Source organism: Tauraco erythrolophus, chromosome 11 (genome assembly GCF_009769465.1).
Source record: "Tauraco erythrolophus isolate bTauEry1 chromosome 11, bTauEry1.pri, whole genome shotgun sequence".
Classification (NCBI taxonomy): Eukaryota; Metazoa; Chordata; class Aves; order Musophagiformes; family Musophagidae; genus Tauraco; species Tauraco erythrolophus.
The window spans coordinates 10156871-10175348 of record NC_141475.1 but is presented as its reverse complement, the minus strand read 5'-3'; the positions used below and the strand labels follow the sequence as shown (position 1 = coordinate 10175348).

At 43.2% G+C, this 18478-nt stretch overlaps 1 protein-coding gene across 3 annotated transcripts; it reads left to right on the top strand.

The window, feature by feature from the left end:
* Positions 1 to 348: 348 nt before the first annotated feature.
* SERPINE2 (serpin family E member 2) lies at positions 349 to 10124 on the top strand. 3 transcript variants are annotated; one of them, XM_009982268.2, is made up of 9 exons: positions 349 to 604; positions 1794 to 1913; positions 3068 to 3295; positions 4375 to 4572; positions 7062 to 7260; positions 7404 to 7504; positions 8518 to 8604; positions 9116 to 9199; positions 10024 to 10124. In XM_009982268.2, exons 1-9 carry the CDS (start codon positions 349 to 351, stop codon positions 10059 to 10061), a joined length of 1311 nt encoding a protein of 436 aa, XP_009980570.1. In that variant the 3' UTR covers positions 10062 to 10124. The 3 variants fall into 3 exon arrangements, with proteins under 3 accessions (XP_009980570.1, XP_009980572.1, XP_009980571.1); XM_009982270.2 differs by lacking the exon at positions 1794 to 1913; XM_009982269.2 differs by lacking the exon at positions 1794 to 1913 and having other exon boundaries at positions 8515 to 8604.
* Positions 10125 to 18478: the final 8354 nt, after the last annotated feature.

Here is an 18478-nt window from a genome sequence, read left to right as displayed (position 1 = left end):
AGAATGCCAGACTACATTTAACTGAAACACAAAACTAACAGAACTTCAGTGTTGTGGGAGGTAGTCTTCCAACTTGGTGGCTTTTATCCTGTTATATACTCACTGATATCTAGCTATTTTATGGTTATCTCCTGCTTCTGGAAACCCTTGCACCTAAAATACTGGTAGCAGTAAAATGCAGGTGTGAGTCCTGTTGTTGGAGCTCAGAGTAGCATGCAGAGCGTGTGCAAGACTTGTCTGCTCTTTAGGGGAAAGAAGAATTTAAGTTGAAAATAAAAACACTGTACTTGGGGAAAGCTGACTTAACTTCCCCTCTTTTTCTCTTACAGGTATCTCCAACCAGAAATCATGAACTGGCACTTCGCACTTCTGTTTGTTCTTGGGACTTTAACATCTGTATGTTCTCAGTTCAGTTTTTATCCTCTGGAGGAGCTTAGCTCTGATGTTGGAATCCAGGTCTTCAATCAAATAGTGAAAGCTAAGCCTCAGGACAATGTTGTTGTTTCTCCTCATGGGATTGCATCAGTCCTGGGGGTGTTGCAGCTGGGTGCCGATGGCAAGACAAAGAAGCAGCTGACAACTATGATGAGATACAGTGTAAACGGTTAGTGATTCCTAAGATGGTTTTGGGTGTCTTTTGTCAGAATCTTCCTGCTGTTTTGAGATGGCTTTCAAAGTGTGGTAGATTGCATCATACACCAATTAACTCTGTTTACTAAAGCACAAAATGGACATGCTTGAAGTTAATTGGCAATTTGAGTACAGACATACACATCTACTTGAACTGACTTGCAAGCAGCTTTATTAATGACTCCAGGGCCCTGGCTAGAACTGCCATCGTCCTTGCAAAATTGATTTCCCAGAACAGTGTGGATGGTGGTCCAGTGCCAGCACTATGCAGGAAGGCTGCACTACCCTGTTTCAGGCTGTACTGAACAGCCCATAATGTGCCACTCCTTAGATAACAGGGCAAGAGAGTATTTCTTTTTATGTTTAATGCAATACAAACTCTGACCATGCAATTGATACTTTCACTTGGATGCTCTTCAGCTTTGTTCACTTTTTTCTGCTGTCAAGATCCCTGAATCTGTGATTCTTGTAGTGCCCTCTTCTTGAAACAGCCATTTTTGCTTGTCTCTGTGCCTGACACTGCATGCATCTGTTTATGTTCCTCTGCCAATGTCTGGCCCTCAAGAGGGTGTGGGCTGAAGGTTCTTGCTGCTTTACTTTGCATGCTAAGTATTTTTGTGAGTGTTTGCCAGCAAGACTTAATATATTAGTGCCAGCATTCTGCCATCTTTCCAGGAATAGGAAACTCTCCAAGAGGTAAGTGCATATTTAAGTATTGAGCTGTATTGTCCTATAACGTCTTGTCCTGTCTTCATTTGCTTTGCTGTTTTGGTTCTGGGTTTGAAGTACAACCAAATGATTTGTCAGCTTAAGACCTAAATGTTGTAGATTGAAATCTCTTCATGGGATAACCAACTTTAGGAATATTTGAATGCTGAAAAATATAAGTGCTTACAAAAATTTTGAGGCATTATATCAACTGGTTTTATTTGGCCTGCACACTTTCTGATCCTAGCTGCAAGACACAGAGGTTCTCAAACTCCTTAGAAGGTAGTCAGTACTTTGTTATAGAGACTTGTTATGGGATGCTACCTATCTCTTTGCACGGATCTCCTCTGCTCTTGTTCATGATTGCCTTACAGTCCTTTGGCAAGTGTTTCTTTGGAAAGGTAATAGTCGAAAAGTATTTAATTTATCTTTAGCTGTTTTTTAATGCAATTTAGCAGCTGGAAGCAAAGAGGAGAGCCAGCATGATGAGACCAGCCAGCTCTCCCCGGACCACCAGCAAGTGCTCCGTGGACCACCAGTGGTCCACAGAATACAGTTTGAGAACCTCTGTTATGGTATGTTCTCCAAAAGAATTTGCCCGTAATGTTGGAGAGTGGACACGTAGAAACTCATGCAAACAGTACTGCTAAAGCATTCATGATACATGAAACAGCAAAGCCATCTGAGGCTTTTTCTTATATGCAGCTAAGAGGATAACTCTGAACTAATTTTTTCTCTTCATATCTCTAATCTCTTAAGTTTGACTACATAAGGAAGCAGTCTGGAAATGTTTCTGCCTAAATTGTATTGGGAAACAGAGGGAGTCCATTAATAAATGCTGTAAAAACAGTATAATGGTTGAACATGAAAGTTTCTTGCCTAGCAATAGCTTCCCTGTGTAGACAAGCACTCATTCATAAGCCATAACAACAAGGAGAACTGAATATGCTGAACATAGCAGTTCTTCTGTGCTGCCATATGCCTTCTGTCATGTACAGTGAAGAAGCTAGCAAGCACTCAATGTGAGCTGCTTTCAGGTCCTAAGGATCATGACTGTAAGCACTGGAACCTACTGCTTTCCTTTTTTCCTTTTTTAAAGGCAAGCTCACGTGTTAAGGTATTGACTCCTGCTTGTAGCTGATTTGAGCCAAGCCCTAGTCTTTAAGGAAACTAAGACTTGGCTTGAACCTTACAGAAATCTTGACATATTCCTTTATTCTCCAGTAAATAGAACGGAAGGATGGTGAGAAAACAAGTTTTGCTTTGCACTTTGAGGTTCAAGACCACCTGCATAATCCTGCGGACTTGTTGGCTCTGAGTGAGCAGGGATGAGCCCTCAACTTGCTTTGTCACTGTCGCAGAACGGACAGATGACCTGGGCTTATACAATATGACATATGCTCTGGAACAGCCTCTTCTGTGGAAGAGCGTGGTTAGTAGCTCCGCACTAAGGCTTGAACCCCAGTATTATCCCCAGCATTGTCCATTGCATTCTGAGCAGGTAGCTAGAGGGGCTGCAGACATCACGGTGAAGGCCATGTTTTTGTCAGGAAACAGTAGTGTTCTTCAGATGAGATCAGAAATGGATGTTTTGGAAGACCTCTCAGAATGCTTGCTTTGGTCTCCTTTTCTAGTCCAACACTTAAAATACCTGACCTTTCATGTTGCATATAAAGTAACTTTGTTCATCGTCTTATTCTAAATTAAACTTACTGTTCTTTCCAACTAGGAGTTGGTAAAGCGTTAAAGAAGATAAACAGGCTCATAGTCTCAAAAAAGAATAAAGACATTATTACAATTGCTAATGCAGTGTTTGCAAAGAGTGGCTTTAAAATGGAAGTGCCTTTTGTTACAAGGAACAAAGAGGTGTTTCAGTGCAGTGTCAAGAGCGTGGACTTTGAAGACCCAAATGCAGCATGTGATTCCATCAACCAGTGGGTGAAAAATGAAACAAGAGGTGAGTATTACCAAGTGCTTTTTGTGCATGGCAGAATGGTGTCCGAGACATCTCAGATTCAGTTGGAAATACTGGGGAAAGGTGGGGAGGGAGAAAAAGTTGTTCCTTTTAGCTGAAAACTGTCTTTAAGCTGACATGTTTTAGAGCTGATGAGCAAGGAATCTACAGTCCCACTACCCTAGCAGATGTGCCTTCTGGTTGCTTTGAAGGATATGTAGAGTGTGTATGTGTGTCCATCTGCCCATGAGACCAGGGGAGCTTCTACTGTTCTTTGCCCTCATACAACTGGTGAGAAGTCCAAGCAAAGTTCTCTTGGAGCAATGCTTTCTCACATGTGAAAGATGCCTTCAAGGAACTCAGATATTTGACTCAGTAAATCAGGCTTGCAGAAAGCTGTAGAGCAGTTCAGCTTTTGCTCTTACTGCCCTAAACTCTTGCAAGATATGGCCATGTTCTTAGGAGTCAGGTTTAGTGGGGGACATTTAATTAACCCTGCCTTGACAGAACTCTTCATGGTTCAAGCATCTTGGCATCTAATTGTCAAGCTTACATATGCTAAAGTCAGAAATCGTGCTTTGCAACATTTTCATTATCTAGGTGAACTACGTTTGATGTCTCTTGGAGTTAAAACTGATGATTCCTGGATGTGAGGAGTGCATTGTTAATGATGTTGGATGCGGTATTTTCAAAATGAGGCTGGCAAATTCTTTCTCTACTGCATCATCACTTTTGCATAGCAATGTTGCAAGCAGTGTGTGAATGGGGAAGTGCTTCAGCTGAAACTATTACCACTGCAACATGCTTAGTTTGAGTCTTGGATTGGCTCACATGCAGGAAGGGATAAGGCCCTGTTAGTTATCAATATATTGATTAGCAAGATATATTTGCTTTCTAATTATCCCAAAGGTGTACTTTTTGACAAAGAATAATGTTGGCTTTATGAACTTCAAATGTATTGCCCTGTGAGGAGATGGCACACTCAGATCAAGAGGCCTAAAGTAGTATATGCTTCAGGTTCTTAATGAACAGATGGCCAATGTTATGACAGCAAATACTCAGTCTTTCCTTATTTCTTCTAGGTATGATCGATCAGGTTGTAGCTCCAGAGGACATTGATGGCAGTTTGACCAGACTGGTTCTAGTAAATGCTGTGTATTTCAAGGGCTTATGGAAATCACGATTTCGACCTGAAAATACAAAGAAACGTCCATTTTATGGAGCTGATGGGAAGACGTACCAAGTTCCTATGCTGTCTCAATTATCTATCTTCCGCTGTGGTAAGTTCAACTCCCACTACCACCATTACTGGCTATAAAATTTGCTCTTTTCTTTCAAACTGAAACAAGAGTCTGCTGTACATGTGGTGTTTAATGGTATTGCTTACTGTAACTGATGTAGGAGGCTTTGTGTTACTCAAGTATCTCATACTGCTGAGGTATGGATGAGCTTGCTGTGCAAGGCATTTAACAGCTGTTTACGGTTGAATACTCTGTGAAAGTACTTGCCTTATCCTGTTGACTTCAAAAAGAAGAATCTGAAGCACCCAAACTGAGAGCTTTGCATGTTACTTAAGCTTTGCAGTAAGAAGAAATCCTTATTTTTTTAAGAGGTGAGAATAAGGGAAAACTACCCACAGAAGCAGAACCCTGAGGTTTATCTGGTGGTGAGCTGTGTGTGAAAGAAAGACTGGAGTAGAATCAACCTATGTTTTACTGTATAATAAAGAAATGAGACTTGCATAGTCTCCAGTCCTGTGGGAGCCAGAGGAGCACAGGGTTAGTATGTTGACTATATCCCTCAAGGTGTGAAGCTGCTCTTCAAATTCAAATTGAGTCACAAGTGAAAAGAAGTTCAGCAGGTTCAGCCAGACTTCTATCAGAGACTCTCAGAGCTGACATAGGCAGCTGGATGCTATTGACAGTGTACTTCAGAGCTTCAGCATTGCAGCCCCGTGGGGATTTTATTGGTCAAAGTAAGATTGAAGCTCTGATAAGACTTAGTTGCATCCTTCCAAGAAGAGAGCGATGCTGCCTGGAACTTGCTTCTGTGTGTGCAAAATACAGTTTGAGAAATAGGCCTGGGAATACAGCTTGCTATAAATCCAGAAAACAAGACCCACTGTGCTTTTAAATACCTAGCTTTACTGTCAGTAACGCTTAACTAATATTAGTAGACTTGTTAAAGTGAACAGCTGTAAGTGTCCCTGTCCCAAACCCACGTATGTGTTACAGCAGATGTAATACTTTGAGATAACTGCTGCAAGTTATGAACTGGGGGAGGTGTGGAAGCCTACTGCAGTATATCCTACTTATATGTGGAGTCTGAAAGAAGTTCTTAACTTAAGATGGGCTTTTAGCAAGACTATTGTCTTAAAGGCTTTTGTATTTTGATTCTGATGCTGGCTAAAAGCTTTGTTATGTTGGCCTGTGTTTGAGCTAGAAAAGCTATTGAGACTAGAAAGGAACAAGAGAACTACCCAGCCTAAAATGAGTCCTAACTCAGCATTATCTCTGGATATCTAACACAGGGCTTCTATCTTATTTATGCTTGCAAAGGGATTTTTAAAAATTCACATTTCTTAAGCATCTTAAATCTCATCAGTTGACTGAAGATGAACTCTCCTTCTGTTTGATGTGACAATAATGATAATAGCATGTAGCAGATCAGGAAGGTAATATTTCACTGTTGGACCATTTACCTTTTGCTACTGGTCTGTAGCTGACGTATGCAACCAGTGTTTTGATCTGTAGGCCCTAGTCTGAGAATCGCTGTCATAATAAAAGGAAATAATCAAACTGCTAAGCTTGACACAATTCCTGCAAAATAAGTGCAATACTGCCAGTTTTGTAGCAATATGAGCTCAGTCAAGGCAGGTTGCATGGCCCTGACAACAAGATTAAATTTCTAATGAAGATGTAGATTTTCAGCTTGGGCTGACAAGTGCAGACTTACATGAAGAAAGGGGAAAGATTAGAAGATCTTGCTATCCAAAAACTTTTCCAGAAACCCTGTCTGTAGTTAAACTGACAAGTTCTCACTTGAAACTCCTATAAAAAGCATTTGCTTCCTAGTCACATGCCAGAAATCCCACAGTAACCAAAGGGAACTTGGAGGAGGAGAGGGTTGCTCAAAGACAGTCATCTTGGCACTTGCTGTAACTCAGAGGTGTTGCTATCTCACTCCTTCTCATCTAGTTGGCCTCCTGCACTACCTTAAAGTGGCTACTCTCCACTGCCTCAAAGGACTTAAGACTGCTTCCTAACGAGATCCTTATTAAGCAAGAAAATGAAGTAAATGCAACAGACTACTTCAAACAGGAGCTCTTCCAATAACTTTAAAGGAAAAAGAGCTTGTCTGCCAAGATCTCTTCAGCTCAGAAAGATAGTCTGCTGCTTTTTCTTGCTTTGTGTTTCTTGGTGCTCAGTCAGTTCTGGTACAGCTGAGATCTGAAGTAGAAATCCAGCTGATTCACAGACATGGTGATTTCTAGCATACCTAGCTTAACAAACAGTATCTGTATTGAATTGAAATGAATATTTGCTTCATAGTATCTGTGCTTTTTGTCAAATTAGCATCTGTACAGACTCCATGCCACCTTTGAAGGGTTGCCTGGCAGGATAGCAGGCAGTCTGTGACTCTTCAGAGTCAGTTTTAAGATGTGGGCAAAGCTTTCCTAACAGACTCTTACTGCGGTAGGTGTCTACAGGTAAAATAGAGATTTAAGGCTGTAAGAATGATGACTCATTAGTTTTGCTTATTTTTTTAGGCACCACAAGTACTCCAAATGAGCTGTGGTATAATATCATTGAATTGCCATACCATGGTGAAATGATAAGCATGTTGATTGCTCTGCCTACGGAAAGCACAACACCACTCTCTGCTATCATTCCCCACATCAGCACAAAAACAATAGGAAGCTGGATGACAACCATGGTAGCAAAAAGAGTACAGGTTATTTTACCGAAGTAAGTACTAGCATGATCTAATTCTCCTTCTGGGAATGTTTTAGGACTCATATGTGTATCTCCTCTGATACAGGAGAAACAGAGTGCTTAAGGCAACTTTCCTGCTTGATACTGATGCCTTCTGTTTTGTTTGTTCCAACTAGATTTACAGCAGTAGCAGAAACAGACTTAAAGGACCCTCTGAAAGCACTTGGTATTACAGATATGTTTGACCAGTCAAAGGCAAACTTTGCAAAAATAACAAGTAAGTTACTTTTTTTTAATCTGTGGTAGTCCTTATTCATAGTTTCTGGCTTTATGCAAAGCACTGTTTTGCCAATGCAGTTGTCTGGTTTTTCTTGAGTAAGTGTTACCATGACATCGGAGCAAAGTTCTATTTTGTAGCCAGCCATGCATGGCTGCTTGCTTCTATTGAATGCTGCAGTGGCTTTTTTTCTCCTTGTGTTGCGTTACGGCAGTAAATCATGTTGGTCATCCTATTAAGATTTGATATTACAACCTGAGGGTCTCAAGCATTGTTTAAAATCTATGGCAAGACTTCTGACAATGCCATACCTTAGACTAACACATATTGCAACTGCAATATTTAACTTTTCCCTGAAGTATATTTTTAATGACTTGAATTTTCTCGAGCTATAGGAAAGCTCAAGGACTAAATTTCCAGTTTCAGGGTCTGGACCAAACCAGAGCTGTAAATACTAGTAACTGAAAGTGGAGCATAAAGCCATGAGTTCAAAAATGTCTAAAATGTCATCTTACTTCTGTTCTCTGCTTCCATTAAACTCCTGATTAGTTTCTAGAGAGATCTAACAAAAAAGCCTGCCTTGTGCTAGCTTAATCTGAAAACAAATTCCTGTTTCATTGAAAGCAAGGTGTCTTGCTAAGTGCTTTTTTTCCCCCGACATTGAAATATATTGGGAGTGTATCTTAAATTCAGATAGCATATTTTTTCAGTCATTTATTTAATTAAAAATGCAAGCAAACACTTCTAACTTACATCACCAAATAAGAAAACCTAGTGAATGGGGAGGAGGGAAGAGTAAGATAGGTTATTCCCTATTTTTTGTAATTAAAAACTTAGTGACTGTATTCAAGGATATTACCAGTCGTGTTCTTCACTGCAGCTTCAAGATTCCAGCAGGATTGTAGCAGCTTTTGTTATTCTGAACCGTGCTAGCATAGCTGCTAGCTACAAGGTACTTCAGGACTCTTGCAGTTTGTTTTACTGAAAGTGCTGTTCTCCTTTGGGTTCTTCAGGAACAGAAGGTCTTCATGTATCTCATGTTCTGCAGAAGACAAAAATTGAAGTGAGTGAAGATGGAACCAAAGCTTCTGCAGCGACAAGTAAGCAACTGTACTGATAACTGTCAGACTCAAGAAAACTATATTAGAAGGCTGTACCACTAAGCAAAGACAGCTCATTTTGAGACAACTGCAGGAACGTACTCTGACTTCAGATCAGATCAGTTGATGACTTGATGTAATTTCTCAGGAAAATCCCAACTTGCCGATATTGATCAGACCATTGGTATACTCTAAGAAATATAAACAGGCTAACTTGTAGAGAAGCATCTTCTAATAGCTAACACTTAGGCCACTAATGTAATGTTCCTGGCTATCCAGATGGCAAAGAGGACTAAGCTACTACATCCTTTGTGTGACAACCTGTGACTTATTTCCAGCTTTCTGTGGGTCTTGTGTTGTGTCTTTCTAATGTCCGAGTTGGTAGGTTTTAGGCATTTATCTCTACCCGTGCAAGCTTCTAGTATACAGTAGGAAACTTCGCTTTATATAGAGTATATAATGTGTTGTGGTACTTGCTTTGTCTAACTTTAAACCTTATCTTTCTTGCAAGCTGCAATTTTAATAGCCAGGTCATCCCCTCCTTGGTTCATAGTAGACAGGCCGTTTGTATTTTTCATCCGGCACAATCCTACAGGTAAGCAGTGCTTGTATGTACTTTTTTGCTTGGAAGTTGTATACAGCTATACAATAGAGGAAAAAAAAGTCTTGAGCTACTGAATAACTATTGCTTTAAAAAAAAAAATCCTGCAACTATATTTGTATGCCTTTAATGTTAGATTATTTTATTTGGAATACAACTTAGAACAGGAAAAAATAGAAGTATTGGCTGCCAAGTTAACAAACAAGCATGGCAGGTTCATGGGTATGAAAGAACAGTCTTCAATACTCATAGTTCCCCTGAGTGGAGAGGAAATAATTCTGTTACTGATAGTGAATTGGTGAATAGGAGTCAGCTTTCTGATGGACAGTAAAATAGTGCTGGGGCAAAGGCTAGAAGAGGGGCTTTGAGGATGTAGAGTGTTGCCCCAGCCTGCTGTGAACAGGAGTGTGTTCGAACATAGTGACCATAGTTTCTGTGCAGTATGGGTTGACTCTCGTAGAGCTGAGCTGCCCCAGTTACTTTGAATAACTCATCTACTTCATCCAGTGACATGTGGATGATAGATATCCTAGTTAGTAGGGAACAAGATGCAGCTGCCAGCACCGGGGGAAGAGAAGGCTCCTGGAAGCAGTCCCCATCCCAAGGTTCCACAGAGCATCAACAGAGCTGTGTGTCTCTAGAAATACGAGCTGACCACCTATCCAAACATATGCTTCCCTGGGCTCACAAACTTCAAGGAGGCTAGTCAAGGCTGTGACAAAGTAGCTCGGCTGTGCTCTGTGGACTTCATGCTTTCATGGAAAACTTTAACTGCATTTACAGACTATGGTAATGCTTGTTTTCGTTTCATCCCTCAGGTACAATCTTGTTTATGGGACAAATAAACAAACCTTGAATGTGGAAAAGACTTTCTTCAAGAAGTAAACAGACTCATGTGACATACCCCTGTTCCGCTAAATATTTTGTACACTACTGTTTGACTTCGCTCAAGAGCTAGTTTTAACCACTGACTAGGTTTTGAAAAAGGAGTCGACGTAGTTCTGGCTTTGTGGAGAAAAATGCAAATTGAAAACTACAGTATCTCTTCAAAATGTCTAAAAGATTCTCTAAACTACTGAATGGTTACCTATGCTAACAAACTTTTGAGCTTTTTCTGTATCTACTAAGAATTTTGTGTGTGGCTTTTGTGAGAGGATTTTAACAATGAATGATAAACGTTTCTATTAATGTTGGTTTCTTGTGTGTGGAAAAGGTCTAATTTTGTAGATACGGCCTATCAAGATAACTTTTGGTTCTTGAGTATCTTGGTACCTGGATATTCTTGGTAGAAATAGATTAAAAGTTCTAGCATTTTTTTATTTTATATAGTGCATGTATCATTGAGAGTTTTAAAACTAATGTGGTGTTAGATACACATCGCATTGTCCTGTCCTTATTGTAATGTAAACTTGTCATTGCTAGTATACACTTTCTATTGGATTTAAATTTTATATTTGTTTTTGTACAAAGGAAAAAATAAAACTGCATTATGAACAGTCAGTGCTGTGGATTGTGGGTGTGCTGATGGGTATTTGGGTCCAGAGCCCTGTGAAGTACTTGTTTGATATTTCCTTCTAAGGAAGGTGGAAGAAAAGTGGTTTTGTGAGGTTTTTTATTGTGTGGGATTTTTTGGGTTTTGTTTGGGTTTTTTACTGCCTTCTGCTGATTACCTCTTCTATGGAAGTCATTCTACTGTGGATGAATTATTGTAGGTTCAGTATCTGAAGAGCGAACTCTTTGTATTTGCTATGTCCAAGTTAACTGTTGTGCGAGGACATCATAATGCACCTTTGGGGCCTTTCCTCCCACTCCTTATAGTGTAGGTTATATGCACATTTGCATGTCTTCAGCCCCTTGAAGGACTCTCTTGAGTGCAAAAATCTTCAAAAGATAAGCAGTAAATCCCTTTGGCGTGTCACAGATGGCCCTTTATTTGCAAGCATGTTGTACTGCTCCTGGGGCAGCCAAGGGATTTGGATGGGGAAGGTAAATCTTTGATATTAGCTGCTTCTCTTAAGGGTACACTCACAGTGAGGAAGCTGGCTGATGGTGGTCCGTGGGGAGAAATTCCTGCAGTGTTTGACTGACTCAGCCCTGGTGTAGGTAGATGACTGTTGCATGTACCCACAAGCTGGTGGATGAATGAGCATTGAACCTCTTTGTCAAGTGAGAACATAAGATGAAGTGAAAATGCTTCCAGCAGAAAGTACGAAAATGTGTCCTGGATAGCCAGTCCTAACCCAGTACAAAACCTAGGATTGGATCTTATGATATACTGCCACAGGTAATGTACAGATACTAACTTAGAGAAAGGAAGTAACAAAACAGCTCTACAAGAGAAATATCTGACTCTAACTGTTGGCCTCTTTTCCTGCTTGAGTTGATTACTGCAAACACCAAGAAGAATAAATCTGGCTAACTGTCTCTTATGGGATGTAAATGCTGCCTACCACCAAATCCTTGTAAGCTGGGAGCAGGAAAGCTCTCCTGGCTAGGCTTGCCTTCAGCTCCTTGCATCTCATGGAGGTAAGGAGTAAAAATACTAATGATCATTACTGAGTTTTGTACAATTACAGTGACACTTGCATTGCTTTGTCTAGTGTGGGTGGGTATGGCTTCTGCAAAAACAGATAAATGTTGCCTCACAAAACCAATATAGCCGGGGCCTGATCTGCACTTCAGAAGGCATGCTGTATGTGAGAAGTGATTGCTGGGGTGCAAGGTGCTTGTGTGAGGGCTCTGGAGCAGTGTGGGGTTGTAGTTCAGAGTAACAGCATTGCTATTTTGATATCAATAAAACTATAATACAAGAATTAATTTTCTAGTTGTTTCTATTTGATGTTTCTGGTAAGCCTTCAAATACTAAGGGGTTGGCACTCAAACTGAACTCCCATAGGGCTTGCACACAGCAGCAGTGTGTGCTCTGTGCAGCAAGCAGGCTTGGGATTAGATTTAGGCAAGAAAAAAATGCAATGACGTAAGTTTTCAGGTTTGCCTTAGCACAGTTTCTCTGTAAACAACTGTTGGTCCCTTCTGTTAGTCCCAAAATAATTTCCAAAATAAGATGATTGCTTAGAGCACTAAACAAAGAGTAACTGTTGGTGTTCGATTTTTTTTTTTTTTTTTTCCCTCCCCCAACCAGGCCAAAACTGGACAACGAAGAGCGTGGCTTGGCAAGCATGAGCAGGCTTATTCAGCCTGATAGGGCTGGGACTACCTGCCCAAGCTGAGCTCTGAGCAAGCTGATGGGGAATATCACATGTAGCAGCTGCTTGGGAGCTTCAAGGTTCTGCAGTACATGGGTGAAATACTTCACTGCTCAGAAAGGTTTTTTTTTGTGTTGTGTGTGGTTTTTTTTTTCCCCAGCTCCGCTGCTTCTGATCACTCCTAAGTAGTATTTTTTTTCAGTGCAGGGAAGAAAAGTTTAACAAAAGTGGGTTTGAACTAAGGTGCTGATGGCTTTTGCCTATAAACTGGGAAGGGAGATCAGGATGAAGGGAAGTGAAATAAGAGCCTGGGAAGGAGGGGGTTAGGTTAGCTGCTAAAAACTTCCTTTAAAACTTCCTTTTCAGTAATGCTGTAAAAACACTGTCTGTGCTCTTGGGTGCTGGGAGCTGATTTGTATCGAATTTCCAGTCCTGCTGGACAGAGTAACTGGAGTTCAGTGTGATGTTTTACTGTGGGGCTTGTGCTTACTGCAGTTTTATTAACCCTTACTGAGCAGTATGTTACATGCTCTTGAAAGGCTTTGGAGAATCTACTTGTAATCTGCAGAGGCTGTCTGTTAATTCTTTTTTTTAATCCTTTTCTTTGTCTCCAGGAATATTAAGCTTAAGACAAATGCTTGTGCTGCTTGGGTCTGCTTTGATCTATTCCTCCTTCACTCCCAAATGTTTCACAGTCAAACTTTCTTTGCTCCACAGAAAAACCAAGGTAGTTTTGGGCCCCTGGGCCCTGCTTGCAGGCAGGAGGAGGGCTGGGATGGAATTGTCCTCAAGGAGGCACAGAGGTGTGAGACTGAACGTGTAAGGTTCATGACTTAACAATGGGGTGGTAACTTCAAGCAGGAATGTAACTGAGAAGCGTGCAGAACTAGGTGTGCCACAGTTTCTCCATCTTTACAAGAGATGGTTATCTCCACTTCTAAGCTTTTCTGAGATGGAAAGCCCCAAGAGATTGTTCGTTCTTTGGTAGTGTGAGACTGAAGCCCTGGGCAGGGGATGAGTGTGGAAAATACTTGTGGTTGCAATTGCTTTAGCCTAGAGACTAAGTAGGGAGAAAGAGTTTAGTAAAACTCATCATATGTTTCCTGAGCCAGATTTGTAATGAAGAATGTGGTTATTCATAAAGTAATTAAGAGGAAAAATAGCAGGCTATTAATCTCTAAACTGTGTCTCAACTTTGTTTTCATAACTTCAGAGAGCTCTAAAAGGGACGCTTTTCTTTTACAACTTCCACGTTTCATTAACGCTTCGTAATTTTCAAACCTTTTTTGCTCAACAGAGTGGGTAGGGTAGTGAGGGGCCAGATCTTCAGCCCATGTAAAGGGATAACTGCAGTTCATCCCTTGGCATCACACTGAATTCCCTGCTGGCAGCCCTCCTCTGGCAGCAGCCACTCCTTTAAAAACATGGCTGCATTACCTCCCAGCAGCAAAGTGGGTTAATAAAGATAAAAAAGAGAAAAAATTAAAATATTCTTTGTTAGCAATGATCTATAAACTCCCTTATGCTTCAAAGAAAGAAAAAGCCCTTCAGCTTAGCCCCATCAATTTAAACTGCATGTATTCATTAATAACGCTACTACTACTTGTAGTGGTTGAAACCTGTCTGACACTAATAATTTCTATTATTACTTTACTGTGGTGCCAGGAGGCTGTGATAGTCTTGTGTGCTAGATGTGACACCCAGGAGGACACAGCCCCTACCAAGCACCTGAAGGGGGTGATGCAGGCCACCTTCTTCCCCAGGAGGTGGCTGCTGAAGCTGAGGACAGACTGCAGATCTCCTTGCTCTCAGTTTGCTAAGCTTGCTGCTATAGCCAAGTGGGCACTGTTCGCTTACCAGATGACAATTTTCTGTGAGCTCTTCAGTAGTGGTGCTTTTTGTGCACTGCGGGGACATGGAGTCCTGTTGGGTGGCTACTGCTAGCTCACAGTAATGCAACCATCTCAGTGCTGTGCTGCCTTCAGTGCCCTCTGTCCTTCAGATCATGCTGGAACTTCCAGGGATGCTATTTTTACTTTCAAGGCTATGGTGGGGATAACTGTTATAGTTGGGAAGATTGGTCCCTGTCTGGGATGTATGTAAAATGCACGTGCATTAACATGCAGACATTTCCATTCCAGCCTACCTCCAATGCACAATTACCCCTGAGCCAGGGATTACCTTCCCCGAGCCTTTTCTGGCTGCTAAGCCCGTGGCATCTCTCTTGAATATTGGATCTGGGCTCCTAATGCACCAAGTTCCTTGTAATTAAGTGTACCAGCTCCTGAGAGGCATTTGTGCAATAGAGGGAGTGAATCAGATGCTTTTCCTTTGGGCCACCAAGCACCAGGAGCCTGTGGGCACCAGTTAATTACAGTGGCTGTGAGCTGCCCTGCCCTAGACCGAAGGGCGGGGTATGCTGCCCTGGTTCACAGGCAGCATTTGTTGCCCTTCCATACTAATTTGTGCTGGCTGGTTCAGGAACCAAACAGGTGGTGGCCAGTGGGGAAGGCAGTGCTGTATCTCTTGCTGTATCTGACCAACCTGGGATCTTCCACCTTCTGAAACAGCTGAGGTGAGGACACTGCTGCTATCAGCCTAAGGCCCTGCTGCAGGTACATGCCTGTGAGAAGCACAGCCCCATGTCACCTCTGGCCCTGCTTGCCCTGGGCTGGGCTGGCTGCCGTCCTCAGCTGGCATTGTGGGCTTCTAGGGGGCCAGAGTCAGTGTGTGCCCCTTTGAGAAGCGGTGCCACCCTCAGTGCTCCTCTCTGTGCTTTAAAAAACAAACAAAAAACCCAAACCTAAGAAACTTATGAGGGAAAAATGATGGCATTTGAATAGGTTTTTTTCTGTATTTTCTGTTACTTTTTTGTAGCTGGGAGCTTTTGAGGATGCCCTTGAAGACTCAGGGTCAAGAGGAGAGGGCGAAGGGGTGAATTTCCTGCCTGGGTGCCATCTCCCCGTGGCGGCGTTTCGGCAGGAGCTTCGCTCTCGCACCCCGCGTACCGGCCGGGCGGCGGGAGGCGCCGGGCCCGGGGCAGCCGGGCCCGCAGTGCCCTCTGACGGCCGCGGCCGGGACACCCGCTCGTCTCCGGACTAGCGGCTGTCCGAGCGGGGCTTACTGAGCCCCGCGGAGCCACAGCCCGCCTCCGCGCTGCCTCCTCGAGCCGGCCCGCGGGAGCGGCGGGCGGTGCCCCGAGCTAATCCTTCAGCTCCTGCTCTTCCCAGGGGAGGCGGTGGCCGAGGCGGCTGCTTTCCCAGCTATTTTGGGAGGGCCTCTTCCTCCTCCCTGCGAGCTCAGGCCAGGGCTCCATCATCCTAAGGCAGGCAGCTGGAGCAAGAAGCCCTGCAGCAGGGCAGCAATGGCCTGGATCCCCTTGGGAAAGCCCCTGCCTGTTTGCTCTCCCTGTTCCTGCACTCTGAAGCCCTGGGCAGCGCTGCCCTTCCCGGGTGCTTGTGGCCCCTGTCACTGCCCTGCCACCCGTGTGGGCACCCTGAGGGACTGCAGTGTGACGGGGTGTGTGGGGGAGAGGAGACCCAATTTTGGGGGGATTCCTTTATCTTCACATCTCATTTTCATGGTCGCCCGATGACTGACTCTGTGTGCCTGGTTTAACTAGGAGAGCTGTGGAGCCGTAACCTAGCTGATGGCCCTTTGTCTGTTAACGTGGGCTAGAAAGTAAATTCTTCTCTTCCCCACAACAGAGGCCAGTGTGGAGGGTACACTGCAAAGAATTGCCTGGGTAAGGTGTGCTCCTGCTAAGGGTGAAGGAGGTGAAATGTGCTGTGCCATGTTCCGCTGGAGAGGCGGAAGCACAAGGAGCAGTACAAATGTGGTCTGCTCGGGGAATGGCTTTTATTGAGAAAAGAACAGCTTTTGCTGGATTTCTGCTGTGGGAGAAAAGCTGATGTGATCCAGCCAAAGAAATAGGTCTACACAGCACCTTCCCGAGTGTTGTGAACACAAATGGGAATCTTGCTGCTTCAGTGCAAGGTGCCACATGTCCGTGGTGTTATTTACCTGGAACAACATCCTTAAAACTAGACTTGTCATCATAGCGTGCTATGGCATGTTATTTGTGGAGCACAGGAGGATGGGGAAAAATAACAGTGCTGTATTTTGTGACTGTGTGGGAGGCAATAGGAGCCAAGTTAGAGAAAGGGAAGAGGAGGAAGGGTTTAGTGAGGAGGACCCAGTAGGCTGTGACTCTGGAGGTAGAAAACACCTTTCACACATTTTCACACTCCCTGCTCCTGCAAAGGAGCCTAGGAGGAGATGGAAAAGCTCGTAGGAGGATGCACCTCTGAGCAAAAACATACTTGCACTGCAATCCCAAGTCAAGGTCAGCAGGATGATGAGCACCAGATGATGAGGCCAGAGGGAATGTTTTATGTGATAAGAAAGGAAGGTTAAAAAAAGGATGATTTTAAAAAGCTCATAACCACTAGTCATCAAACAAAGTCTTTGGATAGTTGTTCTTGAAAATGTTTCCTGGTGGATATGCCATCCTATAGCTGCATGTTCACACAGAGTCCTTGCTGTGAAGTCTCCATATGGGGAGGGCATTGCCTTCCCCTCTCTTCTTTGGGCAGAGAGCCAGAATCTCACTTCTGACAATTGGCAGGAGCCAAGCAGGTCAGGTTTAAAAAGCAGAGAAATAGGTTATGTATGAGTCTGAGCAAAAAAAAAAAGCACTGGACATCAAGGTGCCTTTTGGTGGGTGCTTGGATAATGAGACAATTATTAGTTCTGATAGGTATGTCTGCTGGGCTAAGCACTGTACTGCTGTTTGCGAGCATAGGGAAACCTTGCACAGAAAACATGGTCAAGGCCTGAAATATTATGCTTGAAGGATTTTTAGATCCAGCTGTGCCATGTGTTTCACTTACATGGTCATTGCCTGTACTGGGCCGATTTGTTAGACCAGACCTGGAGTAATATTTGTGTTCTCAGTGACCAACTCAGACGGCCACAAACCAGGTTTCCCCCTTACAAATGGGATTCAGGCCAAATTCTCACGGTGTTATAGGCCAGCATGTTACCCAACAAACTCTTAGGCTTTCCTACGGAGCTTCTGGTAAAGGTGGTCCTGGTAAGAGGAACAAGTAAATGATTGCAGGTGTTTCTGCACAAGCATGTGTGCATGCAGCCAGTGACCCTGAGCGCAGCGGGCTGAGCAAGCAGCTCTGTTGAACCTCAGCTCTGGAGCAGGTACTGAGCACCGGGAGAAAAACTAAAGCTTGCTGTAGGGTACTGCAAGTGTAAGTTCTATAGATGTGGAGGCTGAGAGCCTCAAAAGGAGATAGATGTTTAACTCCCATACATTCAAAGAGGATTCAGGCACTTGCATCCCTCTGAGGCTCTGGGCTGGGCTCTTCAGGTAGCTCTGCACAGAGGTTCATCTGTTTTGGAAAGACCTGTTTTCTCTGCATGTCTTCCTGTGACCTCTCCATCTGAAGCCTGGGTGAAGGCTTGCGCAACCCTGGAAGAAATGAATGTAGTCAGTCCCTCATTACAGGGACTGTTATCTTGCCACTTCATCTTATAGCTGAGCCTCTTCAGAACCATGGCAGATATGAGGTAGTGCAGGGCTGGATTGACTTGCTGCTTGGCTCTATTATGGTGGTGGTGCAAACAGGGTGATGGAAAAAATAGGTTGAAGAAGGATAAGAAATGCAGACAAAAAAGCAGGTTATAAGTTTAGGAACTGGACTGAAAGAGGAACACTGGAGAAAGAAAAGCACCATGACAGGCATAGGCTGAATGAGTGGAGAGCAGGCAGGATTCAGGAGGGAAGAAAGGTGGGAAAAAAGTGGCCTCTGGAAATACAGAGAAAAGATTAGGAAACAGAAATGCTGAAACTGAAGGCAAAGCAGAGTGTATTTAACCACAAGTATTTTAAAAACTTCAAGCTGGACCTGTTCTGCCTGAGTCTGTTTCCTTTGCTGTCTAGCAAACAGCTGGGAAGCCCTGTAAAGCAGATAAAATGCCTCTTTAGGGGCAGGTCGGGGGAAAGATAATTGCTGTCTGCTGCCCTCCTCCAGGAGCCTGGGGAAGCCTCATT

Coding starts and splice junctions, on each gene's coding strand:
- SERPINE2 (XM_009982268.2), top strand. CDS start 349: ATGAACTGGCACTTCGCACTTCTGTTTGTTCTTGGGACTTTAACATCT. Junction 8,605..9,115: donor CAAAGCTTCTGCAGCGACAA/GTAAGCAACTGT, acceptor CTTTCTTGCAAG/CTGCAATTTTAATAGCCAGG. Junction 9,200..10,023: donor CATCCGGCACAATCCTACAG/GTAAGCAGTGCT, acceptor TTCATCCCTCAG/GTACAATCTTGTTTATGGGA.